This window comes from Pristis pectinata, chromosome 3, assembly GCF_009764475.1.
Source record: "Pristis pectinata isolate sPriPec2 chromosome 3, sPriPec2.1.pri, whole genome shotgun sequence".
Lineage (NCBI taxonomy): Eukaryota > Metazoa > Chordata > Chondrichthyes > Rhinopristiformes > Pristidae > Pristis > Pristis pectinata.
Window position 1 is genome coordinate 48976690 of NC_067407.1, and position 27975 is coordinate 49004664.

General features: G+C 39.9%; 2 protein-coding genes across 2 annotated transcripts in view; both read right to left on the reverse strand.

Moving 5' to 3' along the window:
• Nucleotides 1-3754: 3754 nt before the first annotated feature.
• On the reverse strand, nt 3755-24612 carry LOC127567758 (fibronectin type III domain-containing protein 7-like). Its single transcript, XM_052010763.1, has 11 exons — nt 24432-24612; nt 23730-23984; nt 22801-23061; nt 22438-22698; nt 16611-16832; nt 14365-14625; nt 13700-13960; nt 10884-11144; nt 10360-10647; nt 7250-7491; nt 3755-4239 (listed from the first exon to the last, which is right to left on the reverse strand). The coding sequence occupies exons 1-11, from the start codon at nt 24541-24543 to the stop codon at nt 4177-4179; spliced, it is 2487 nt and encodes an 828-aa protein (XP_051866723.1). The 5' UTR covers nt 24544-24612; the 3' UTR covers nt 3755-4176.
• Nucleotides 24613-24838: 226 nt separating this feature from the next.
• The window catches only part of LOC127567759 (receptor-type tyrosine-protein phosphatase beta), a 63335-nt gene continuing 60198 nt past the window's right edge, over nt 24839-27975 (reverse strand). Inside the window, exons 23-27 of the mRNA XM_052010764.1 lie at nt 27600-27860; nt 26683-26943; nt 26299-26553; nt 25848-26108; nt 24839-24870 (exon numbers count right to left, since the gene is read on the reverse strand). Of these exons, the coding sequence (XP_051866724.1) occupies nt 24839-24870; nt 25848-26108; nt 26299-26553; nt 26683-26943; nt 27600-27860 (1070 nt within the window). The remainder of the gene's footprint in view (nt 24871-25847; nt 26109-26298; nt 26554-26682; nt 26944-27599; nt 27861-27975) is intronic.

Here is a 27975-nt window from a genome sequence, read left to right on the forward strand (position 1 = left end):
GCTAGAAGTATTGTAATAAAAACAAAAAAAGCTGGAAACAGTCAGCAGATCAGGCAGCATCCATGGAAAGTGGAACGAACTTAATCTTTCAAGTCTGAGACCCTTTGTTGGAACTGGGAAAAAGAGAAAGCAATTTACTTTCAGATGCAGAGAAGGCAAATGAGGAAGAGGGAGAGCTAAGGGAATACCTCTGATAGAGTGAGACCATATGAGGCCTGTGAAAAAGAAGAGCGGTTTCCAGATCAACAGTGTTGTGGAATGTACCTAGCAGGCCAGGCTATACTAGTAGAAACAGAAAAACAGCCAAATTAACAGATGGATGACAGTCAGAAATCGTCAGTTCTGATAGAAAAAGAGCAAGTTACCTAAAGCGGGAGAAACAGAAGTTCAGTTCCTGAAACCTGACCCCCTGATCACCTGATCCTGATAATTGCACAATGTTGAATTCCAATCACATCTCCTCAGAAAATGAAGCAGCCATACCTGCACACAACAAATCTTAAATGCATTCACACTTAAGCTGATAATGGCAAGTAACGTGAAGCAGACAGTAACCATCTCCAACAAACTCTTAACAAATTACTCTTAATATTCAATGACATTCCAATTGCCCTCTACATTCAACATTCTTGGGTTTTCAGAAACTTAATTGGACTAGCCATATATTGTGACTACAAGAGCAAGTAAAGGCTATGCATCCTGCAGTGAGTAACTCACCTTCATAACCATATACAAGGCACAAATCAAGGGTGTGATGGAACTCTCCCTGCCACTTGGACGAGTGTAACTCCAACTACAAGCAAGAAATGTGACACCTTCCAGGACAAAGCAGCCCACTAGCTTGTCATCTATCTTAAACATTCTTTTCATCACCAGCACACTATGGCTACTGTTTGTACCATCTACAAAATGTAAAATGCAACGTAGTTACGTGCTACTCTCCCAAACCCATGATGCCTACCATCATGAAGGACACATCACTGCTGATCCCTGAAGACCTTGGTCCTTGTAGCTGCGATCCACAGTCACAATCTGGGTTTGTGGGACTATTGCTCTGATTGTTTTCCCTAAAAGCAAAGGCACATATCCAATACTTCTCTGCACCACCCCCAATTCAGCTTCCTTCTCATGCTGCTGATCCCCAAATGCACCATTGGATGCAATCCTCATCGTCCTCCCTTCAAGACTACAGCACAGGTCTAATTCTTCCATCCCTATTCCCCATAACCATAGCACCAGGTATTCCCTGTGCTCCCACTCCCCATGCCCAAAGCAAAGGTCTGACACCCCTCAACCCTATCCACACCACCAAACAGCACAGTCCCTAATTGAGCCCATGTTGATCTTGCCCCCTCTCCCCAATGATACATTTCCCTGAAATACCAAAGAGACTATCAGCACATTATCTTATGGGAAGAAATCAGATGGCATCTTCTGCAAGTATGCAGTTAAAAGCAGAAATATGAGAGTTGCTGTTAGAAATTTCCTACTCCTTTACAGGGTCTGCTGTTGCAATCTTCAATGGAGTTTTTAGAAATGAGAGAACTGATGAGAATTTTAGATACATGCAAGCTTGCTGCTTTAAAAAAATCTTCATAATGTTGTATCTTGAATTTTTAAAGGTATACTAAGCAATAGCTTCTGCTTAGCAACCATTCCAGCCCTGGAAAGTTAATTTTATGAATTTTTTAAAAAAATGTAGCTGCTGGAAATCAGAAGACATAAAGTATTGGAAAAATTCAGCAGGTCAGGCAGCATCTGCAGTTCTGAAATGTTAACTGTTTCTCTTCTCACAAATGCTGCCTGACCTGCTAAGTTTTTCCAGCATTTTCTCAAATTTTATGTGTATATTGCCTTTTCTGGTGATAAATATTTCAAAATCCAGTTTAAACTAATCTTATTAAAGTTTATCATATTTTAAACCTTAATCTTGTACTTTGCTAAGCTTTGGTTTATATTCTGTAAAAATGTTTAAAAATAAAAAAGATGTGTCTTTTGTTTTACTGCTTTGGAGTCTGTATGAATTCCTCAGTGTGACTGGCTATTCTGTTGGTATGATACCATAGCTATTGTTATAGCTGAATACCAGAACTCCACAAAAAATGAAGCTTGACCACAATTTGTGTTGGCAGTAATGCGATCCATGCTTTCAACAACTCTCAACCTTTATGGATGACCTGAAGTCTGTAACATAGCCTTACTACTGAGTGTAAAATCTGTTGCAATACTATTTTGCCAACCAAGGTAAAATAAAAATGCTCAAAGCAGACAAACTGCATTGATATCAGCAGATCTGTTACATGCAGTGAGGACTGTGTATATTTGACATAATTAGTACTTATTTAGTTTTTGCTTTATAACGCACAATCATGGAATCTAAACCTGAAGGTATTATAAAAGATACTGTTACGAGCCCAGGTTGCTACTTGACGAGTGTCCCTTTAAGATGCCTGAATAGTAGTGTGTGTGGCTTTATCTGACTACTGCAAGTGAAAAAAAATGACTATAACTGGAACCTGCTGGCAATTGCACAGACAGATGGAGATAGAGAGCGAGAGAGAGTTGGTAGCACTGACTGCCAGTCTCTGTATCTATGGATGAAGAACAATCTTTGCGACTGTCACTTTAAAATCCATGTATGGATTTTTGGAGCAATCTGTGGAGTCCACTTTATCGTCCTCATGTACTGGAAAGCAGGTATTGAGTGACCTCGGTGTGGCAGATACTTCGGAGCAAAGCATTGGAGATCTTCGGTGATTGAGGCGTCGTATTGGTTCCATCGTGGAACTTGTGGAATTTGTAAACACCTTTTCTCTACATTTCCTCTCTACATTCTCTGTACATCCTGAAGTGGTTTTCAAAAGCCTTTGCTCATCGTTTTGCTTCATGACTTGCTGAACTGAACTTTGAGAACTGTTCTTAGACTTGGGATTTGGGAACTCACCACACACACACTTCGGGTTATTTCGGGGTCAGTATCTGATATCTAATATTTTTATTTTCTCTGATTATTATAAGTAGTTATTAATAAATAGATTTTAACGTGGAAACCTGGCTCGTTGTGTTTCTATTGTTGCTGGTACGTAACAATACCATTCAAAGAAAATAGTATTTTGTTTATTCAGTTCCTGTTAACTACCACTGGGCATGCATGTTTCTTCTGACCTCAGATTGACTTCAGGATTTGCCCAACAGCACTTAGGAAGACACAGGCAGTTAGACTTAGAGGCCTTAAAGAAATACACCATTTTCTTAGCAACAGAAAAGTGTGCTGTATATTGCAAGAAGTAATGTTTCTTTCCTTATAAGGCTGTGCATCATATTGTTTACAGAATGATTTGAATAACACTGCAAGATTTTCTTGTGTATAAACTAATTAGGTTGGAAATACCTATTTCAAAATGTAAGCTATTGTTTCTATTTAAACCACTTATAAAAGTATCAGAAAAAGTGTTTTCTGAACTAAATAATGACTAAAATGCTGAGATTTGTTTTATTTATATGCATCAAATATAGAACCAGTATTTTACAATGAAATCAGTAAAAATATAGTTTTATACAGGTCATGAAGACTGTCATTGAAGTAATTGCACTTGGCATCTATAGTGAAGTTGCATTTTCTCTTTGTATATCACAGAGTCCAAATAAAATCATTCTATTTACTTAAACTTACATTAAGAAGGTATGCCACAGTAAATAATCACAATAGAAACATAACATTTTAAAATGTTACTCATTATATTAGGAACACGTATATAGACAATCTAACATCTACAGGACTTGTAAATTCCATTAGCATGCTTTTTCTGAGGGGTGTTATGTTATAATCATAATTCCAGGGGATAAACAATCAAGCATGCAGGTTGAGACATTTTTACAATTTTCTAGATGATGAGTTGTTTACTAGACATAGCTGGTAAACAGTCAATGAGAAAGATATTTTAATGTAGCTGACTAAGTAAAATGGGATATGATTTTTGACATCAACGTGAGATCAGATTTTGGCAATTTCACATATAGTGGTGTTAAAATATTTATTACTTTCAGTAGATTTCTTTGCTGACTGCATTTTGTGTTCCAGCCGAACCACCAGATAGACTGACTTCTTTGCTACAACTGTTATAATAATTTATTGCAGCCTTTTAAACTACAGCTGTAACATACTCTGTATCCTCTTCATCCTTCTTGCAATATATGGTCATCTGTCATAATACACTTCTTCTGAAGAGGATGCATAGCCTGGAAAGAACACAGGGAACAATTAAAGCCTGCATTGTTAAAACATTTCATTAATATCTAATCCGATGGAGATTTCCCCCATTTTTCTGTTAGATACACGAAGGAAGGGAAATTTACAACATTGTTTCTACCCTGGCTCTTTGATTGAACAATCCAAGCTAATCCACTGGCACTCCTTTCACATTGTTTCGGATTTTCCTCTGTTTCAGAAATAACTCTTTAACTTCTGTAAAGGGAACATTCCCCAACTTTTTTCCTTATTCACTCACCTTACTGTGCTACGTTGGTCACTGAATGTCACCTTCTAGAACAGAGGAATGAATGTTTCTTTAATCACCACCACCATACGTTTTAAAACCTCTAAGACTCCTTCTTATCCCAGAAGCATGTCTCTCCCTGTAACCCAACTCATTTCTGATTTAAAATTTCAACTGAACCTTCATCCTCAACAATTAAACTTCTTGGTTCATTCCAAAATACTCCAACTGACTTCTCAACTACCCATCAACTTTTCAAATACTTATGAAAGATCCTACTATTCTCTGTAATGTCCAAAGGCTCCTTGGTGTTGCTGCTGAAGAAGGCAAATAGGGCTATCAACAGACCATGCTTTATTGAAGGCAGCCAACTCCCAGCTAACAGCAATGCTTGATTAAGCAACATATTGAAAGTTACACCACGTAGTACACACAGTTCTTAAAAGTACACTAATTCATATATATAGTATACTGGTTTACCTTTTTAAGAAAAAGTAATAAAGCCGTACAATCACTATACAGTTCAGTTACATCATCAGGTAACTAGTTACATATATGGAAATATACAATTAACTAATTACTTATGGACATATGTTTACACAGTCAACAACTCAATTAATCTACAATTGATCTACTGCTCTTATCATCTCTGAGATCTCAATTGCACAGATCAATTGTCAACCCTGAAGTGTCCACTACAGATCCCCTCAATTCCAGTGATTCATCTCCTCCTGTAGTCGGTATATCCTCTTCTTGGATCTATGTTCTGTCCAGAAGTAACTGCAACACTTATAGCTTTTAGGGTGCCATGCTCATACCCGTTGATCTGCAAGGACCTTTTAGCTTTTGTCACCCACCTTCACCAGTTAGTTCCTGATTTCTGGTACTTCTATAACCTCTCCGGCTATCTTAACAATTCTCTATGCCCTGGTGCTCTCCACAGTGCTTCCCATCTGAAACAGTTTCTCCTAATTTTGTGACTTGTGGCACCCCTTTTGACTCCTTTTTCTTTCCTCCAATTGTTCTTCCATGTTAGGTGTGCCTGCAAATGGCGATCCATTGCACCTCAATCATGGAATCCCCCTGGGGAAGTGGGGGGTGATCCTGTGCATAATAAGAAACAATGCCAGCAATGACTCATGGACATTCCAACCCCTTGTCCAGTAGCTACTGGTTCACTGTCTCCTCCACTTTGCAGATGCATTGTTGAGCCTCCCCATTAGATTCTGGATGATATGGGGATGTTAAACTCTGCTGGTTTCCATTACAGTGGAGGAATATGACAAACCATGCCAAGCTGAAATGTTGACCATTATCAGGAACCAGAAAATCAAACATAAAATACCGCACTTGCTGGAAGTCTAAAACAAAAATAGAAAATGCTAGAGATACTCACCAGGTCAGACAGCATCTATGGAGGGAGAAACAGGGGTAATATTTCAGGTCTATGACCTTTCATCAGACCTAGGAAAAGTTAGAAGTTGCAGAGAAGTGAACAAGAGAATGCTTGTGATAGGCTGGAGATGAAGAGAATCTAAAGGACATAAAAAATGGTGGTGCCCACTGAAAGAAGGTGGGTTTTAGCCGTGAACAACAAGCTGCCATGTCCCCCTCTAAGCTGGCACCATCACGTTTTGTGTCATTCACACTTTGTTGATCTCCACCCTTTCTCATACTTTCACTTTGTCCTCTTTGCCCCTCCCCTTCTCTGCAACTTAAAATATTCAATTTCTAATTTTTCCTAATCCTGATGAAAGGTCATTAACCTGAAACATTAACTTTGTGTATCACTCCACAGATGCTGCCTGACCTGCTGAGTACTTTCCAGCATCTTTTTTTTTAATTTTGAGAAACCAGTTCTTCAGGGAGGCAATGTGCTGCAGAAGATGACCCTCAGAGCGTCAATGATAGGTTTTAAGGAGATGCGCGAGTCAAAGGCCATGCTAAATGGCTATCAGCCAGCAGAAGGAAGTAGTTTCGATGCCAGCTAAAAGAAGTCAATGTGCACCCACCTCATGCTTGCACTGAAGCTGAAGGCACAAAGCAGAGGTAGAGCTACCATCAAAACATCCTTTACTGCAGGCAATTAACTCCAAACTAACAGCAGTGGCTAGTATAACACATCTAAAGTCATGCCACAAGATACATACATCGTTAACGGTACACTAACTCTCATTTATACATTTCCTTTCAAATTATCATTCAGGTATTTTTATAAGCTATTCTAACCCATCTAATTTCCCTTTCACCTTTCCTCTACATTTTACATACAATTTATAATATTTTTGGTTTTTTGCTTTTTAAGGTTCACTCTATCAAGTCTAATTATCATTGGGAAGGGCATTTATGGTTTTCATGGGATATTCACTAGCTATGAAATAAAATACCCCCAAAAACCAAAATCTTCTAGCGGCTATAGAAGAGTAACAAGATTTAGATGCCCAAATGCACAGAGAACACAAAGCTGGTTGACAAGTTCAAAAATCAGTCCAAATGATTACTGGAACAAAAATAAGCAAATCATGCTTCAATGATAGACTCGAGCATCAGGCCACAAGCTGAACAAACCAAATCAATAGAAGCAACACTTTGAAAAGAAATTACTCTTTATTTCCCTCAATTATTTTAGGTTTCTAATATACATGACAAATTTGTAATACAAAAAAAAACTTTAATCAAAAATTTCCTTTTAATATATCTGTGAGAATAAACCTTTATTGACTATGATTAATTTTTAAGGCAGAAAGACTTACCTTACAAAAAATTGACTGTGGTGATTTCACTTTCACCAGCGGAATTTGAAGCAACAATTTCAATTTATCATTCTGAAAATTTGAAGCTTCACACGAGAGTTTTGGTGTTTTGCAAATCTCAATCCTTTCTAAATTGGAAACTGAATACACAATATATTCTGTGGCATAAATTGACTCCTTCCAAGATATAAATAGTGTACCATTTTCCACAGTAGCATTTAGGTTGGTTGGAGAGCAAGGAACTGAAACACAAAATATTATTTATATGCATGATTGGCTTGTTAGTTACATAATGCTGAATTTAAAATGCCACCAAGAGATTGCTTCTCCTGGTTGAAGAAACTAGAATTAGGCATTGAGTAAGTTGATAGTTATTTAAAACCATGATGAGTGGAAATTTCTTAAACAAGGTGCATCAAATCCTTAGAGCTCAGCATTTGAGTATATTCAAAGTGGAGACTGATGCATTTTAGGATACTAAGGGGGGGGGATGTGGACTTCAGGTAAGGAACAGAGATGACTTTAATCAGTGGAGCAGGTTCAACAACATTAACCATAAAACTTAGCAGGTTCCATGTGTACCCTGATGACACCTAGCTCCATCTCACCAGCACCTCCGTGCTTGGCCTTGAAATTCTGGTGTGGTCTTCAGGCACAATTGAATTGATAACACCTAATCTCCTTAACAGTTTTGGTCATTATTTGATCTTGCACAGTAATAATTGAAGGTCACAATAGTGTGTGACTTGGATGAAATGTCATTTGGCTCCTTGAAACCTGCTCCACCAGTCAAAAGTTCATCTTTCATCTTCACCTTGATTTCCCATGTGCCGGCTGCCCTTGTTCTTATAAATGTTAAAGATCACAGGTTAGAGGATGAAGTTGAATAAGGCTTGGCAGTTTACACAAAAAAAGTTATTGATACTCACTGCAGGTTATAATGTCTTGCTGGTGGAGAGAATCAAGTCATGTATCAAAGCAATGTCATTTCCTGTGCAGAGATCCTTTTTGAGCATAACAGGGGAAGCTAGACCAAATTGTTCAGTGGAGGTCCACTATTGGTCATTCCTGGAACAACCAAGTTTGAATAGCCCCATGCCACACTGAGACTCTACTCAGTTAAGTCTCATTACTTACCTCCTATTCTTTGTTAGGCCATTCCCCACCTTAGAGATATGTTACTGAATGCTCCCCTCACCTCTCGCTCATAATTGCCCCTGATTCTCCCTGGCCTGAACATTTAATTCCCTCTATTGCTGAGCCCTGATATGGGCCACTGATCTCCCACCCAAGTCCTGGTGCAAGGCATTGATCTACCAAAGGCTAGTTCACATCACCACCCACCTCCTCCAACTAGGCTCCAATCCTCTGATGAACAGACTCCCCTATCCAAGGTCTGATTTTGCCCTCTGGACTGCCAGCTGACACTCCTGGGCCTCAGACCTGGCTGGCTTATCTTTCTTCACTCATTTCACAAATGTGAAGGAAAGTAGGTAATATCAATTCACTTGTGCCGAAAGACCACAACAGAATTTTCAGGCCAGCCATAGAGACATAAGGGAGGTGCTGGTGAGATGAAGCTAGGTGTCATCAGGGTATATATGGAACCTGATAAGTTTTTTGGATAATGTTGTTGAGGGGTAGCATGTAGATGAGAAACAGAAGCGTGCCAAGGCAATTCAAGAGAAACCACTGGAGGTTATTCTCTGGCTTCAATTCAATAGGTAACAATGAAACCAAGCAAGGGCTTGCACCCGATTTGATCAAGGAGGAGAAACATTGGAGAAGGGTGATGTAGTCATGTAAGTAGAAGGCTGAGGATGGGTTAAAAAGGAAGATTCTGGGAGCATTCACAAAATGTCATTAGTGACTTTGATCAAAGCCTTTTTAACATTGTGACAGGAAAACTACTTCATGGCTGTCAACTATTTTACGTGTCCCAAGGTTGTGAAAGGTATAAATGCAAGCTTGCCTATCTTTCTTTCATAGAGTTTGCATGGAAACAGGCCACTCGGCCCACCACATCCACACTGACCATTCGTATTAATTCCATCTTCTAGCACTTGGCCTGCAGCCTTCAATGCTGAGGTGATTCAAGTGCCTCATCTAGACACTTCTTAAATGCTTGTCAGTGACTCTGCTTCCACCACTCTCTTCAGCAGTGCATTCCAGGTACTCACTGCTCCCTGGGTAAAAAGCTCGTATCCCCTGTAAATCTCTTATCCCTTACCCTAACCTTTGTCCTCTAGTTTTATTCATCTCTGATAACATAGAATATAGAACAATACAGCACAGGAACAGGCCCTTTGGCCCACGATGTTGTGCCAAACTAATTAAATTAATGGTGCCTAATTTCACTAATCCCTTTTCACCTGCACATGACCCATATCCCTCCATTCTCTGCATATTCATGTGTCTAAGAGCCTCTTAAATGCCTCTTATCATATCTGGCTCCACCACCGCCCCTGGCAGCACATTCAAGGCACCTACCATTCTCTGTGAAAAACTTGCCCGCACATCTTCTTTGAACTTTCCCCCTCTCACCTTAAATGCATGTCCTCTAGTATTAGACATTTCAAGCATGGGAGAAAGATAACAGCTGTCTACCCTACCTATACCTTTCATAATTTATAAACCTCTATCAGGTCTCCTCTCAGCCTCTGCTCCTCCAGAGAAAATATTCATAGTTTGTCCAATCTCTCCTTATAGTACCTGCCCTCTAATCCAGGCAGCATCCTGTAAGCCTCCTCTGCACCCTCTCCAATATCTTTCCTATAATGGACAGGTAGTTACTTGAAAATGGTAATATTAAAGCATATGGAGGAGCCAGATCAGAATGATTAGACATGATGTCTCATCTAGAAAATAAATATTGCCACATTCTTGATGAACTAATGGCCTCTTGGTGTGTCATAACATTCTATGGTTTTAATAGTTGCAGAAAATATACTGTATATAAGAAAACATATTGGAACAAGTGATTGGTGTTTATTTTCTTATAAATTAATATCTTTTAAGTCCTAACAGTACAGAGCTCTAGAAGTCATTTAACAGCATGGCTAAATTTTAAACATGTGAAAATGTACTTTTTTAAAAATTCTTTTACTTACCAGTTTGACCACTTAAAGGAATGCTTGGGCTGCTGACTCCTGCTGAATTTCTAGCTGTAACAGAAATGTTATATGTGGAACTGCAAGGAACCGGGAACTGGAAGAACATTCTGGTTGTCCAATATGAGCGCAGTGTATACAGGGAGAAAGGATCTTCTTCAATTTGGCCCTTTATATCTACTTCATAATCTTCAGCACAGTGACTGTCCTTCCAGTTGACTTCGATATCTTGTACTCCATTGCTGGCAGGACCTAATATGGCTTCAATATCTTCTGGCACACACGGAACTAAATGTCAATATGGATATAATAACAAGTAAGATGAAATGAACAACAGTCATATTAAACTAGACTAAAATTGGTCAGGCAGTTGCTATTTATATGTCAATTAATAGAATGGACTTTTGTAAAAGAAACTATGTATAGAACATATCAAAATATTATTTTCTTATATTAAGATTTTTGTTTAATGTGGAAGTACTCAAGCAAAGTAGAATAATGGATAGTACTAGCAGCATATTTACCTGTGCCAACTTCATATGCAGCATTAATCATACTTGTGCAAACTCCATCAGAAGCATAAACAGACACATTGTACTTGGTGGCACAGCTCAGCTGCTGAATGTAACAACTTGTGTTCGTTGTGTCACAGTATAGTAGGTCTTCGTTGCTAGCACTGACGTCTGCCCTATATGAAATTGCTGTATCGCTGTGACCCCATGAAAGCCACATGGAGTTGTTTGCACAGTCCACATTCGCTTCAAGGTATTGTGGATTACATGGCACTGGAAGATTGAAAAAATGTCTGTTATTTCTAGTGTGCTGTATTAGAGGAAAGCATTGTGCAAGTCATTTTAGAGTTGGCAATCTGTATCTAGTACAGATACAGGGTTTATTGCTGGGACCTCAAATATTTACAACATATTAATATTTTACATGAGGATGAAGCGTGGATTGTAGTCAAACTTGCTGACAGCACACAGCTAGACAAGACGGCGCGATAGGAGAAGGGTGCAAAGAGTCTGCAGAAGGACATAGATGAGTAAGTAAGTGGGCAAAACTTTGGTAGATGGAATATAATCTGGGGAAATGTGAGGTTATCCGATTTGCTGGAATAAAAAAGCAGAACATTGTTTAAATGGAGATTGACCACAGAATACTGCAGTGCAGGTGCTCACAACACAAAGTTATAGCACAACTCTTCAAATTTTTAGGAAGTCGAATGGAATGTTGGGCCTTTATTGCAGAGACAATGATAATAAAAACAGAGGAGTCTTGGGTCTACTGTACAGGACATAGAACATTGCACTGGAGTGCTGCATACACCTTAATTAAAGAGGGCTGTATTTGCATTGGAAGCATAGAGAAGGTTCACAACATTGATTCCTAGGTTGAAGTACTTGTTCTTGTGAAGAATTGAGCAGGTTATGACTAAAATCATTGGTGTCTTGGAGAATGAGGTGTGATCTAAATAAGACCTATTAAGATTCTGAGGGGGGGGGGGTGATGAGGTAGATGCTGAGAACTAGGGGGGCACTATTGAATGACACAGCTGGCTTGAGGGAAGTATGGCTCATATGTTCTTATGCAGAGAAATAGAAGGATGGTGCAGATCAATGACTGTCCAGAGAGATGGTGCAGGAAGGAGAGGTCTGGATTCCTCAGGCATTGAGATCAGTTTTGATGGGAGCTGGGACCTCAGTTAAATGGGTTGCAATTCCACAGAGTCAGGACTAGGCAGGTTTGGTAGTGCTATTGCGAAGGATTTAAATTGGATTTAGTAAAGGGATAGGAACTTGAGCATGAATTCAGAAAAGAGAATAACAAAACTTGATATGGAATGCAGAGGGTTAGTAAGTGTGATTTGCAAGCAAACAAAAAGCTCGGAAATAGACTTTCCCAGTGCTTATTGTTGTATACTTCAAAGTAAAAAACTAATGAATGAAATATGAGTGAACAGCATAGATAGACATGTAGAAGCATGATATCACTTCAATTACTGAAACACAACTTAAAAAAGAGGAATGAGGATTCAACATTCTAAAAAGTTAGATGAGATAGAGGGTAAAATAAGTCAGTGGCAGGAAACAAAGAGCAATGATCTGATTTGTAAGACTGGAAAGGTGCTAGCTTTGTTCTGCAGGACTCAGGACTAAGCCCTTTGATTTTGGTGTTCTTTGTCAATGATTAGACTTAAACATAGGCACCAAGATTAGGAAGTTTTCAAATGATATGAAAATTGGCCACGAGGTCGATAGTGAGGAAAGCAGAAAATATATTCCATAGGAAGGTATAAATGGATTGGTCGGGTGGGTAGAAAAATCGAACTTCAATCCGGAGAAGTACGAGTCATAGAATAACAGAATTGTACAGCATAGATATAGGCCCTTTGGCCTACCACATGCCGACCTTTTTGCCCATCTACACTAATCCCATTTTCCTGTATTAGGTCAGTATCCCTTCTATGCCTTGTCTAATCAAGTACCTGTCTAAATGCCTCTTAAATGTAGTGACTGCATCTGGCTCCACCACCGTCCCTGGCAGCACGTTCCAGATTTCAACCTCTCTCTGTGTAAAACTTTCTGCTCAGATTCACTTTAAAACTGCTCCTCCTCACCGCAAAACTATGGCCTATCGTTTTTAACACCCCTGTCTTGGGGAAAAGAGATTCTGACTATTTACCCTATCTATGCCTCTTATAATTTTAATATACCTCCATCACATCACCCCCTCAGCCTCCTTCGCTCAAGGAAAAACAAGCTCAGTCTATCTAATCTCCCCTCATAACTAAAGTCCTCCAATCCAGGTGCTCTCTCCAGCACAATCACAGAGAGAGATGGAGCGAGTGGGCATGGAGAGTGACTTAAACTGACCGGTATAAGGTTAGAGGAGAGTTAATGAGGTCATATTTTCTGCTTATAAGTCTGAATTTTTCCACGAGGATTCTCTAGTTTGACTGATTGAGGAGCCTTCCTGTTGCTTTTCTTGTTGACAAATAACACAGAAACCTGTCGAGGTTGCTGCATTTGATCAGACAACTAAAGTCCCTGTGACTAGTCAATGTAAAATCTCTAAATAACCATACTGAAGGAGACTGGCTAATCGAGCCCAATATCATTATATGTTCTCACCGACATGTACTATTATGATAAATATTGCACAGTTTGCATTCATGGAAGGAAAGGGATATTTCTGTGTCTGTGTGTGTGTGTGTGTGTGTGTGTGTGTGTGTGTGTGTGTGTGTGTGTGTGTGTGTGTGTGTGTGTAATGGAAAATAATCCCAATAAATTCTAGGTTCATAGCTTCAATTGAACTAATCTGTATAACTAGAACAGGTTACCTCCTTGAAAACTGCTTATTGTACTCTCTGAACTGTTGCATATTTCATTAACTGCTACCACTGTTACATTGTATGATTGTCCACACTGCAGGTCAACAATTTCACAGGTTACATCCTCTGTAGTGCACGAGTGGGTTTCTTCGTTGATTCCCAAAGCAGTTGCAATATAGAAATCACTCCCACTGCTTGGCTCCCATGATACTTTTGCAGTGTTAGTATCGCAATCCACAAAGGCAGAGATATTCCCTGAGGTGCATGGTCCTGGAATTATTTTGGGAAAGAGGGTATGCTTATATATTATTATTCCACAACATTTTTAAAGAAATTAAGCAGCCTGAACATTATATTGTAACACTTAAAACATTTCTAATAATTGCTTTGCTTCAACTTAATTTCTTTTTAGAATAAAGATAAACTTTGAACATTAGAAAATAATTTACATCCTTTGTCTTCTAGTTGTATTGTATATTTAACTTCCACTGACACAATTACTGTAACATTTACATTGTTATATTGCATGAAAATTCTATCCTTCACTTCTCTTTGCACCTGCCATTTAACCTTACTTCATTTCTTAGTTCTGCAATACTAGTTGTGATGGTATCATAATCCAGATAGGATGTTAACAGCTTGTAGTTGATAGAATAAAAGAATGATGACATCACCTGTTTGAATAGAGACTTGTACACTTTCTGAACTGTTGCACATATCATTAACAGCTATTACTGTTACGTTGTATGAGTGTCCACAGTGCAAGTCAATCATTTTGCAGGTTGTCTCCATTGTATTGCATTGGTGCTCATGTCCACCACTTGCTTCTGCAGTAGCAATGTAAGAGTCACTCCCATCACTCTGCTCCCATGATACTAAGACATCATTGGTATCGCAGTCCACTTGAGCAGTGATACTCTCTGGGATACATGGTGCTATATTTTATAAAGGAGAGTAGCTTTCAGTTTGGTAAATGTTACATAAACACAAGCTAGCCATTTAATAGCAGTAGGCTTTGTAAAATAACTTCTGGGGAACACAGTTACAAATGACTTGTTTTGAGAATAAAAGGATGCTTCATAAAAGTGGCAATCAGACAAAGGTCAGTTGATGATAACATCAGAGACAGTATAGAGAATGTTGATCAAAAATGAATGGAAGAGATTCAACAACATTACTTATGCTTTTATCACTGTTGACAGTGATAAACGAACAAAATGAGTGTTATTACCAACGTAGGCTGAAAAAGTAGAAAGAATAATTAACAGATAAATGAAATGGTAAATTTAAAAATAAAGCGATCAAGACATATTCACAAATGCCACAGAAGATTAAACTGACCTATCATTCAGGTTTTCAAAATACTGAGAGTAATCAATAACTAAGATGATAGCAGATTGTTTAATATAGATTTATAGAACATCATTTTTAAGTTTAATTGTATGAAGCAAGACATCAGATTAAAAGAAATTTCCTACGTCACAAAAGTAGTGCAAAAATGGAAGGAACTCCCTGATAAAGTAATGTTATTTAAAACTAACATCTTTAAAGCAGTAGGGATTAAATGAGGCCCGAAGTGGGAATGAAACAAAGGTAACGAAATGTGGTGTGAAATACTGAGCCTGTGAAAATATATCATCCTGAAGCTTCACCAGCACATTCTTGAATGTGTGATCTGGTTTAAATGATCAGAAAGGTATACAGTTCATTAACTTAATTTTCTTAGTGTTTGAGAGCAACTTTGGGGAAGTTAGCACATGGCGCAGTCGGTAGAGCTGCAGCCTCACATCTCCAACAAGCTGGATTCAATCCTGATCTCTGGTGCTGTCTGTGTGGAGTTTGCGTGTTCTCCTTCTGACTGCATGGGTTTCCTCTAGGTGTTCCAGTTTCCTCCCATATCCTAAAGTTGTGTGGGTTGGGAGATTAATTGCCCTTAGTGTGTAGGTGTGTGGTAAAATATGGGAGGAGTTGATGGGAATGTGGGGATTTTAAAAAATATTGCGATTAGTGTAAAATCAGGTGCTTGATAGTCGATGCAGGCTTGGTGGGTCAAAGGGCCCTTTTCCGTGCTGTTAGACTCTAAATCTAATACCTTCATACAAGATTAAGATTGATTGGGTAGACTGTAAAGGAGGGGCCCGTTGAACTATTTGGCCTTTTTCATCTTTTTCTATGTCTTCAAGAATATCTTTGACATGTGATATTGCCTCATCATAAGTCTCACAATCCAAGTAGCAATACATGGTATTGTTAAAACAGGAAACTAATGGCAAAGTAAGAACGCTGTTGTTTCTTTGGACCTGGAATGTGCACTAAAATAAATATAACCTTAGCCTTCAGACTTTATAGATACTTAGAATTTGTCTTTGCTGCCCATAACACAGAGTGCATAAATAATATTGTGCAATAATGTAATTGCCAAAACTGGCATATCATTTACATAGACATAGAACATTACAGCACAGTACAGGCCCTTCAGCCCACAATGTTGTGCCGACATTTTATCCTTGACAGGCTGAATGGCTTCAAATATTTATTCTTCCCCTTGTTAGATTTACGAGGATGTTGCAGGATTCGAGGGACCGAGTCATAGAGAGAGGTTGAGCAGGTTGGGACTTTTCTCATTGGAGCGTAGGAGAATGAAGGGTGACACTATAGAGGTGTAGAAACTCACGAGGGGCATAGATAGGGTAAATGCACACAGTCCTCTTCCCAGGGTTGGGGAATCGAGAACCAGAGGGCACAGATTTAAGGTGCAACATACACAAAACTACCATGATTGATATGCATGACTATTGAAAATTTTCGAGCATGAACCTGTAAGTACAATTTACGTAGGTGAACAGTGTCCTAAAACAGAATATAAGTAGAAATAGTTACCTTGTCTGAACAGTCATCACTGCACTTTGTGAGCTGTTACACATTTCATTAACTGCTACTATTGTTATGTTGTATGACTGCCCACAGTGTAGGTCAAAGATTTCACAGGCTGCCTCTTGTGCACTGCATGATTGTGTATGCCCATCACTTGCTTTTGCAGTTGCAATGTAGAAATCACTCCCATCTTTCTGTTCCCATGACGCCTGTACACTATGGATACCGCAGTCAATGTGAACAGCAATGGTCTGTGGAGTGCAAGGCCCTACAGAAAAAGGAAATTTGCTTTAGTTTGGTACTAATAGCGCATCTACAAAAATTATATTGTATTGTATGTGTATTATGACAATGTACTATTTGCATTCTAATGGCACAGTATTATTGTAATAACCATAGAACCATAGAACCATACAGCACAAAACAGGCCCTTTGGCCCACCATGTTTGTGCCGTCCATCAAACCACCCTCACACTACCTAACCCTTTCCTCCCGCATATCCCCTCTATCTCACATTCCTCCATATGCCTATCCAACAAGCTCTTGAACCTGTCCAATGCATCTGCCTCCACCACCACCCAGGCAGTGCATTCTATGCACCGACCACTCTCTGGGTGAAAAATCTCCCCCTGACATCTCCCCTGAACCTCCCACCCATAACCTTAAAGCCATGACCTCTCGTCTTGAGCATTGGTGCCCTGGAAGGAGGCGCTGACTGTCTACTCTATCTATTCCTCTCAATATTTATATACCTCTATCATGTCTCCTCTCATCCTCCTCCTTTCCAGTGAATAAAGCCCTAGCACCTTAAGCTTCTCCTCATATTCATACGCTCTAATCCAGGCAGCATCCTGGTAAATCTCCTCTGCACCCTCTCCAACGCCCTCCACATCCTTCCTTATAATGAGGCGACCAGAACTGAACACAGTACTCTCAAGTGTGGCCTAACTAGAGTTTTGTAAAGCTGCATCATCACTTCGCGGCTCTTAAACTCAATCCCGTGACTTATGAAAAGCCAACATTCCATTGGCCTTCTTAACTGCTCATTTCCACCTGTGAGGCACTTTCAATGAACTGTGAATATGAACCCCCAGATCCCTCTGCTCCTCCACACTGCCAAGTACCTTTGCCGTTTACCCTGTACTCTGCCCTGGAGTTTGTCCTTACAAAGTGTACCACCTCACACTATCTTCCGGATTGAACTCCATCTGCCACTTGTCAGCCCAGCTCTGCATCCTATCAATATCTCTCTGTAAGCTCCGACAGCCCTCCACACTATCCACGACACCGCCGATCCTAGTGTCGTCTGCAACTTACTAACCCAGCTTCCACCCCCTCTCTAAGTCATCTATAAATATCACAAAAAGTAGAGGTCCCAGAACCGAATCCCTGAGGGACACCACTAGTCACTGCCTTCCATCCAAAGGGCACGCCTTCCACCACAGCCTCCTGCTTTCTACATGCAAGCCAATTCCTAATCCACACAGCCAAGCTTCCTTGGATCCCTGGCACCTCTGACCTTCTGAAGAAGCCTACCATGAGGAACCTTATCAAACGCCTTACTAAACTCCATGTAGACCACATCCACCGCACACCCTCATCAATCTTCCTAGTCACCTCCTCAAAGAACTCTATCAGGCTTGTGAGCAAGATCTTCCCTTCACAAAGCCATGCTGCTGTTCTAATCAGTCCATGATTCTCTAGGTGTTCATAAATCCTATCCCTTAGAAACCTTTCTAACAGCTTACCACCACAGGCGTGAGACTCACCGTCTATAATTGCTGGACTATCCCTATTACCTTTTTTTGAACAGGGGACCACATTCGCAACCCTCCATCCTCCAGCACCATCCCTGTGGACAACGAGGACTTCAAAGATCCTTACAGCGGTTCAGCGATCTCCTCCCTCGCCTCTCGAAGCAGCCTGGGGAAAATCCCCTCAGGCCCCGGAGTTTATCTGTCTTGATATTATTTAACAACTTCAACACATCCTCTCTCTTAATATCTACAACCTCGAGAACATTACCCTTACCAGCACTCCTTCCGCGTCATCAAGACCCCCCTCCTTGGTGAATACCGAAGAGAAGTATTCATTGAGAACTTCTCCCACTTCCGCCGCCTCCAGGCACATTCTCCCACCTTTGCCTTTAATCGGACCTACCTTTACCCTAGCCATCCTCCTACCCTTCACGTACTTAAAAAAAGGCCTTGGGATTTTCCTTAACCCTACTAGCCAACGCCCTTTTCATGTCCCCTTCTAGCTCTCCTCAGCCCTTTCTTAGTTCCTTCCTCGCTACCCTATATTCCTCACGGGCCCTGTCTGAACCTTGCTGCTTATACTCATGTACGCGATCTTCTTCTCCCTAACAAGTCGTTCCACCTCTCTCGTCACCCATGGTTCCTTCACCCTGCCATTCCTTCTCTGCTTCACCGGGACATATTTATCCCTAACATCCTGCATAAGATCCCTGAACATCGGACCACATCTCCATGGTACATTTTCCTTCAAAAAGGACATCCCAATTTACACTCCCAAGTTCTCTCCTTATAGCCTCATAGTTCGCCCTTCCCCAGTTAAAATCCTCTTGTCCTCTCTGCACCTGTCCCTGTCCATGACAATTTTAAAGGTTATGGAGCAATGGTCACTATCCCCCAAATGCTCACCCACCAATAGATCCTTCACCTGTCCCGGTACATTTCCTAAAACTAGATCCAGCATGGCATTCCCTCTAGTCGGCCTGTCGACATACTGCATCAGGAATCCCTCCTGGACACATTTAACAAATTCCGTCCCATCTAAACCTTTGGCACTAAGCAGGTTCCAGTCTATATTTGGGAAGTTGAAGTCTCCCATTATAACAACCCTGTTATTTTTGCTTCTCTCCAAACATTGCCTGCCAATCTGCTCCTCTATATCTCCTACTGCTACCCGGGGGGGCCTATAGAATCCTCCTAGTAGAGTAACTGCTCCCTTCCTGTTCTTTAATTCCACCCATACGGACTCTAGAGATGATCCTTCTACAACATCCATCTTTTCCACAGCCATAACAGTGTCCCTGACCAGTATCGCCACCCCTCCTCCTCTTCTCCCCCCTTCCCTATCCCTCTTAAAACACCGAAAACCAGGAATATTCAATATCCACTCCTGTCCTGACGTCAGCCACGTCTCAGTAATAGCCACGATATCATAGTCCCCCATACTTATCCAAGCCCTCAGTTCATCCCCCTTATTCCTGACACTTCTTGCATTTAAGTAAACACACTTCAGTCCATCTACCTAACATTTTATCATAATAACTTAACATAATAGTCCATCTAACATTTTTATTAATTATATTGAATTGTTCCAATCATATAATGTTAGTGTAACAGTACTGCTAAATGTACTGTATTGTTCCTGTGTTGAAGTTGTAATTTCATTACACTATTGAAATGATACTGTATTTTTTAAACAGTATTGTGCTCTTGAAACATTTTTTGATGACTTCAATTGGAAAATATTTTCCTGAGGATTTAAAAGACCACCTCTTACATTAAAAATAGATATAATCAGAATTTCTTGGAATGTTGAAAATAGACATGAGTTTCAAACAAGACGAAAGACATGAAGACATGGAGTTTTTGGACAGCAGTAAGAGATGTGTGAAGAAGTCATAAACATATATACTCTGTAGAATTAGATCAAATTTCCAAGAGGGTTGGTGCAACATGAATATAATACAAGGTCACAAAATGGCAGAGGTTTAAAGCAAATTCTTGACTGATTCTGCAGTGTAATAGCTGAGGAGTTCAATGTTGGAGCACAGTCAGGAAATTCCCGGCACCACCTCTTAGGAAGTTGAGGACATCCACATTTATGGACAAAACTCAGGAGTCCTGAGCTTCCTGACAGTTACAGAAGGAAATGCCAGCCATTCTATGAAACTGCTAGCACTTCTCACGAAAGTCCAATACAATATTTCTATTGGAACCCAACATGATAATAACCACAGGAAAGTACTTAGTAAAATCGAGTACATTGTGTATCCATTAATTCACCAACACTCACTTCTGAAATCATCCTTCAAAACTCAACTGGTTTAGGGATGTCTTTTGCCAGATTATTTCAAATGATGAGTGACAGCATGGATTCTGGTCTGCGATAATACACCAATTAGTGGTCATGGACTCAACCAGTGGGATGTTTTATCATTATCTTCCAGCATCAATTATTTTAATTGTTTTCATATACTATTCCTTTATCTCATTTTAACACCTAGATTCTTCTAGTTGACCAATAAGGCTCCTCAGGTGGGTCACACATAGATCCCTATTGCATATATTTTTGTCACAAGTATTTTCCTCTTCTAGGGAATCCCCAAAGGTGACTACTAGGATCTGTGAGTTCTGTATTCACTTCTAAGTATCTGCCACGAAGTCTATATAATGTGGCTCAGAATTCCATAATATTTGATTGATGCTAAAATGTTATCTAGGTAGGGATGCCCAACGGTGGCCAGGGTTACATGGAAAATGCTTGCAATTCTATACAGAACCAGTGGAACTTCCATGGTAACTGCCATCAAATTTGGAATTTCTGCACTTGCTAATGAATTTGAACAATGCAGGAACAACACAGTATATCTCCCATTTAAAAGCAGCAGTTCCAAATGGAATTGCTGGTTTACCTACTTAATTAAGTGGAAGTTGGATTCCTGAGCACAGGTCGAAGTTCCACATTCCAGTCAGATAATCAATAATCCTGAGATACTTCCACTGTATGTAGGATTTCTTGTGGAATCAAATGGGAGGGGGCAATTTAGATTGGGAAATCTGCCCGCAGAATGAGTCAGGGGGGCACTATAATTTCAATGGGAAGGAATGGGCGAGAACAGGAATCCTAAGGTAGTTTCCTTTTTATTTGATGTAATCATTAATTTAAATATACTCAATTATTTTTTAATTGTGCTCAAGGTGTTTTGAATGTTCCAACTTGGTAAAAACAGGTTTAAAATATTGTAAATACTGTAAATATTGAATAGTATGCTTACATTTTTATAAGTTTTTGAGTGTTTTTTAAAGTTCACTGACATGCAATCTCATTGATAGCTTTGTAATGGGCCTTGGGGGCAGGATCTCACTGGCTAGTCAAAGCAAATGGATGGCAGAAATAAAAAGAGGACATGCTGGAAATACTCAACAGGTCAGGCAGTAATATTGGAGAGAGGGAAAACAGACTTAATGTTGATGACCTTTCACCTGAGGGTTCAGCTGTCCCCTCGCCACCAATGGCTCGGTTCTGCTCTTCATCAGATATGAGCCAAATTCCCAGCAAAGACTGCACACAATTAAGAGAAGACTTAAGGACAGTTGTCCTGTGAGCTCATATGGTCTGCTGGTCAGTGGAAGATTTGGCCCATCCCCACTTCCTTTTGTGAAGGGAATGACTGCTAGGGGCTACATCTTAGTTATATTTTTAGAATTATTGAAGTTATTTAATTTGTTTTTAAATTGTTTTAACAGTTTGTTTATTTTTACTTTCTTTAATCTTTTTAAAAGCTTTTAATTGTTTAATTAGCTTTTAATAATTTTGAATATTTTTGAATGCTTTATGTGAGATTCTAGAATTGGAGAAATGTAGCTGCCATTAGCCATATAGCTTTGGGAAATGTTAGCTCTGTTATCCAGAATCTTCAGACCATCGATCAATGTATCAGTGGAAACATTTCAAATTAAACAAAATATATTCTTACAACTGAGTTATTGTTCAAAAGGTACCAAAAACATTAAAGTAAGTACAGCTGTGGCCTCTACTCTAACCTGCACTATGAACAGAGAGTCACATAAACAGGACCAGAAACATCAATACAAACAACAAATGCAACTGAGTGATACCTGCATGTACATTCACCATTGCACTCTGAGGACTGTTGCAGATGTTGTCTGTTGCTAGAACAGAGATTGCATAATATTCACCACACTGCAGGTGTGGGATTTCAGCCATTGTATCACTTGTGTTGAATAAGGCTGTTACGTTTTGTTTATCTTGAACGGTGACAGTATATAATTTTGCTCCATCAGTGTCATCCCATGTGAAGGATACTGTATTTGAACTGCAGTTTAGCTCGGCTGTTAGGTTCTCCGGAATGCAAGGAGCTGTTCAGAAAATAAAAATGAGTATCAAATCCCCCTGCCTGGAACATAACATAATCAATAAAAATGACCATTTCCATTGTGCATACGACTAAATAGTATTACCAGTTTGGATCTGGACAGAAGTACTTGAAATGCCATGCCGGCTATAACTCAGTGTTGTTACGGTTATGTTATAGGATTGTCCACAATGTAAATCCAGCATTTCATAGCGTGTTTCTGTTGTGTTGTGTGAGTGTGTATGGCCATCACTTCCTTCTGCAGTCACATCAAATTCTTTTGCTCCATTAGTCCGGCCCCATGAAATTACCACTCTATTGGAATTACAGTCCACATTGGCAATGATTTCATCTGGAGCACAAGGTGCTATAGAAAATGAAATGTAAACATTAAAATCCACTGGGCTCATGCCAGAAAACCTTGTGGAGAGATGGTTGTTGCCAACATTTTATAGAACGTACATAGCTCTGACAAAGTTACCTTTATATCCTATACTATGAATCCTCAATTTTCACGTTGGTTAAACAAGTCAAGAAATTACAGAAAGAGTCAACACCAAGCCCGACCACTAAGGTTCTGTCTGCTTTCACTGAATATTGAATAGTAGATGGATTTTGTGGTCATCATCAAGTACTATCAGTTTGGTACAAAAAATGGTCTGGAGTTCCTCCCGAAGAGAAGTTAAGGAAACAAACATACTGTCTACCCGCACTAACTTGATCTGAATGCCAAGCTGATCCTCCATACCTGAGAGGCATTCCAAGAGGATGAACAGGCTGTGTACTGCAAACAGACCTCAGGCAGCACATGCTGACCCTTGCCCCTCAAAGCCCCTGTGGCCTTTCGACAGCCCGTTACTTTGAATTTTAATCAGAGATATTTAAAGCTGTTAGATTATTAACAATTAAATGTATAACAGCTGGCAAGTTCTGAACACAATAGGGCCCATTCTACTGAGTGTGAAAAGTCTTATAATGTGCTGAGGAGATGAAAAGGTCTCATATATATAGAGAAGTTCTCTCTTTCTGTACTACCTGTTTGAATTTCATAACTGGAGCTTTGGAGGCTGCTGCAGGTTTCACCAAATGCGAGTACGGAGATGCTGTACATTTGGCTGCAGTGAAGATCTGGGATGAGACAGTTTGTTTCAGACGTGGTACAGGTGGCCGTGTGTCCATCACTCCCCTCCGCTGTTGCAGTGTACCACACTGTGAGGTTACTCGGCTCCCATGTTACAAAGGCAGTGACAGCGGCACAATCAGCTTGTACATTCTGAGGGGGACAGGGAGCTTTTGGGGAGGAAGATAAATCAATCATTAATCAATGATAGTAGAACAGAATTTCAATTGTTTCCATTGATACACAGAGCTGAAAATCTACTTTTACTATAGAGATGCACACAGTGATAATGTAACTATATTCCCATTCAAAACCAGTCAGTTCAACAGGCTCTTAATTCAGGCATTTTGTCACAAAGCCCTGGATCACTTATCTGAAAATGGAACAAGGAAAACCATCTAATATAAAGGGTTAATATGCTGGAAGACACGTGGAAACCCACCAACCAAGCATTCCCACTCATTGCTCTATGATATCACCACAGAGAGGCATGCCAGAGTCTCCATGAATTCCTAAACTAACAGTGTGAACTGACAGGATTGCAGTCTTTCGGACAGCCCTTTTGCTACAGTAATGAAATGTTTCTCACCTATCCTAAACTACTTTAGGAACTTTACCTGTTTCAGTTTCAAAAGCGGAGGTATTTACACTCTGACAGTAACTGTCCGTCGCTATTACAGTTATTGAATATGTTTGACTGCAGTGCAGGTCCATGAAATCACAGCTCATCCCGTTGTGTTACACAGTGAAATGTGTCCATCTTGTCCTTCTGCTGTTGTAATGTACCACATGGCACCATCAGCCTTCTCCCAGGCCACTGACGTACTCTTTGTGTCACAGTTCAGATTGGTGGAAATGCCCTCAGGTGCACATGGGGCTGCAAAGTACAGAAACACAAACGAACTGTGACCAGGCAGGAATGGCTACAATCCAAATCTGTCAATATATGTTGTCAGCATAATTATTTTTGTACTTGTGAGAATGCTCAATTTATTTTTGTACTTTCTATCAACAAATAACCCCTTTAAAATACTTGACTATCTGAAGCAATAATTACTGGGGAAACAGGAAATTCTTAACAGGAAATTTTACTTTTCAGCTTCAATGAGGATGCTGGTTTTATTGAAAATAACACTAAAAACCTCTAGAAACAATTGATTAAGAGTTTGGTGGACCTTCAGTGCTGATTGCAGTAAAAGTCCAATATTCTAAGACTCTCAGGGCTCTGGTGGTGCCAGACCAGCAGATTTTCTGGACTACTGGATTATATTCCTATTAATGCACCAATGCATTTTTAATTTACTTTTTTTTGGATGTTACACAGTATTATAAAAATGTTTCTGGTGAACCCGGTAAGTTTAAAGGATAAGTAGAAAACAGGGCCTTGGTCAGTTTAAAGAGAGTGCAGGAACTGGGGCCTGGTGAGCCTGAAGGGAGAAATGGAACCCTGCTCCTATGGGCTTAAAGGAAGCTTGGGAACCAGGGCCAGGTGAGTTAGAAGGGAGTGCAGGAACTTGGGTCAGCAGAAGGGAAGCATGGAAACTGGGCCCTGGTGAGTAGAAGAAGAGGATAGGAACCGGGGCCCTGGTGAGCTGAGGGGGAGTGTGTCAAATATTACCTGGTGTGCCAGATGCCGAACCATCAGGATTTCTGAACTGTCAAATAGTGGATAATTGAGGTTTTACTGTACTTGCATTTCAATACATCATTCAGTTGTCACACTTTCAAGAGTTGCATTTACAGCCTTTCTCTGCACTTGTACTGTATGGATCATGGAAAGTAGCTGATAGAAAGGACCGACCATATATTCCCTATGGCCAGTTTTCTCAATTAATGCTCATTCCATACCTGATGTTAACAACCTATCCAAACATGTATATTATTTAGCACAGATATTTTGTGGGCATCTCTAACAATTTTCTCTCTCAATGTCGTGTGATATTTTGATACATGGAAGGTGCATTGTAAGTGAAATTTTCATGAAAAATTGCACTGTTAATGTTCAAACTTACTAAATCACACAAAACACCTACCGGTGTTGAACTCAAACTGAGAGCTTTGTGAGGTGTCACACACACCGTCCAGAGCTGTCAGAGTTAAATTATACACCTGTCCACACTGTAGGTCGGTTATCTGACATTCTCTGTTGGCCGTCTCACAGGAAACTGTGTGCCCATCACCTCCTTCTGCTGTTGCAGAGTAAGACACTGCACCTTTAGTGTGGCTCCACAACACTGAAGCATCGTTTGTGTTACAGTCCAGCTGGACATTGAGATTCTGTGGCATGCACGACACTGAAAAGGGCATAAAGAACAGATAAAGAACACTTGCATGGCAACTGCTAATCTTTATGGAATTGTTTTTAAAGTTTAAATTTTAATGCAAATGTATTCTGGAGGAGAGTATTCTAACAGTGAAGACACCAGGGTTAGTGTGAAGGACAGAGAAATTAGTAATATGGGATATGCACTTCTCTGCAGTTACCTGTTCTCATTGTGATGGAAGGACTTTCAGCAGTGTCACACATGTCATCGTGCGCACGAACTGTGACAGTGTAGGTCTCTCCACAGGACAGGTCAGTGATGTCACACAGCGTATCATTGGCGCTGCATTGCTGCATGTTGTTGCCTTCTGCAGTAGCAATGTATGATGTTGCACCTTCACAAAACTCCCAGGAGACCGACATATGTCCAGCATCACAGTCCATGTAAGCATCAACATGCTGGGGGACACACGGTACTGTAAAAAGAAAATACATAAACTGAACCTGCTGGAAAAACACTGAGCCATGTAACTATAAGATACAAAAAGACAGCATTCCGCATAATGTGTGTAGAATTTAATGATCTACATATTTCAGAGAATTACCTGTTTTGATTGTTAAAGCAGAGCTTTGAGAGCTGTTACACTCCATGCGGATTGCTTGTACAGTTATATAGTAGAACAGTCCACAATACACGTCAGAGACCTCACATTCAGTGCCTGTTGTGTTGCAGGAGGCCCAATGGCCATTGGTTCCTTGTGCTGTCACATGGTATGATTCTGAGCCATTACTGGGATCCCAAAACACTGAGACGGTGTTATTTTCACAGTTGATGTGACCTACCACATTCTGTGGGATACAAGGCACTGCAGAAAGAAGCACAGAAAAGATTTTTAAACTGTTATAAACTTAATATTATATAACTACAAGTTACACAATATCAAATCTTACAATCGTTGTACGGAAATGAGACAGCTAATTTGTGCAGATTATGCTATTACAGCAATGAGATAAAGTGCAGACAATCTTTTTTATGATCTTATTTAAGGCTAAACTTTAGCAGAGGGTATTCATTAGAGTATTTCCTATATGGCAATGGAAACACTGTACATTTAACAGTCCATGAACATCACCTCTATTTCTCTCCATAACCAAGGGGGACTGTATATGAAAAAAAAAATTGCCTAGCTAAAAATTTCTGTAACCTTAACAAGCACTGAAACAACTTAGAAAGCAAGGTCCACAAATTGAAAGAGTGTTGAACCCTTCCTAATGCGACATGTTTACCAGATAAGACACCAATCCCAATGCTCAATTAAAGCAAGAGTGAGAGGCATCCTCTATCTGACGGGATTATCTGCTGCCCAATTGAGGCTGTAGCAATGATTAGCTATGTTAATTATTATTTTACTAACTGTTTGGTATTGGTTATTGATCCATAGTTTTATCATGCTATGCAATCTTTTCATGCATTTTTGATGCTCACTCTGTTGATGTTTATTGAAAGGGGAAGAATGTTTACCTGTTTGAATTTCAAATGCTGGACTTGGTAAACTGGTGCAATTCTTGTCCATTGCTAACACAGTTATATTGAACATCTGGCCACATGGGAGGCCTATGATCTCACAGTTTGCTTCTGTTGCATTGCATGAGTATTCCTCTCCCTCCTTTCCTTCCGCCATGGCAGTGTAGAACATTGCACTGTCACTTTCCTCCCACCAAACTGACATTGTGTGTGTTGCACAGTCCAAGTGAGCACTTACATTCTGGGGACTGCAGGGAGCTGGAGAAATTTAAAAAAAAAACAAAATGGATAAAGAAATAGCTATACTTTTACTTAAATTCACAAATGTGCATATACAAATAGGAAATGGAAACTGTTAGAATAAAACCATTAA

Bases quoted from the DNA above. Each gene is read 5' to 3' on its own strand.
- LOC127567758 (XM_052010763.1), bottom strand. From the start codon at position 24,543: ATGAGCTGTGATTTCATGGACCTGCACTGCAGTCAAACATATTCAATA. The intron at 23,985-24,431 runs GTAAAGTTCCTA...CCTCCCCAAAAG, and splicing joins CGCTTTTGAAACTGAAACAG to CTCCCTGTCCCCCTCAGAAT. The intron at 16,833-22,437 runs GTATCACTCAGT...CTTTTTCTGTAG, and splicing joins AATGGTGAATGTACATGCAG to GGCCTTGCACTCCACAGACC.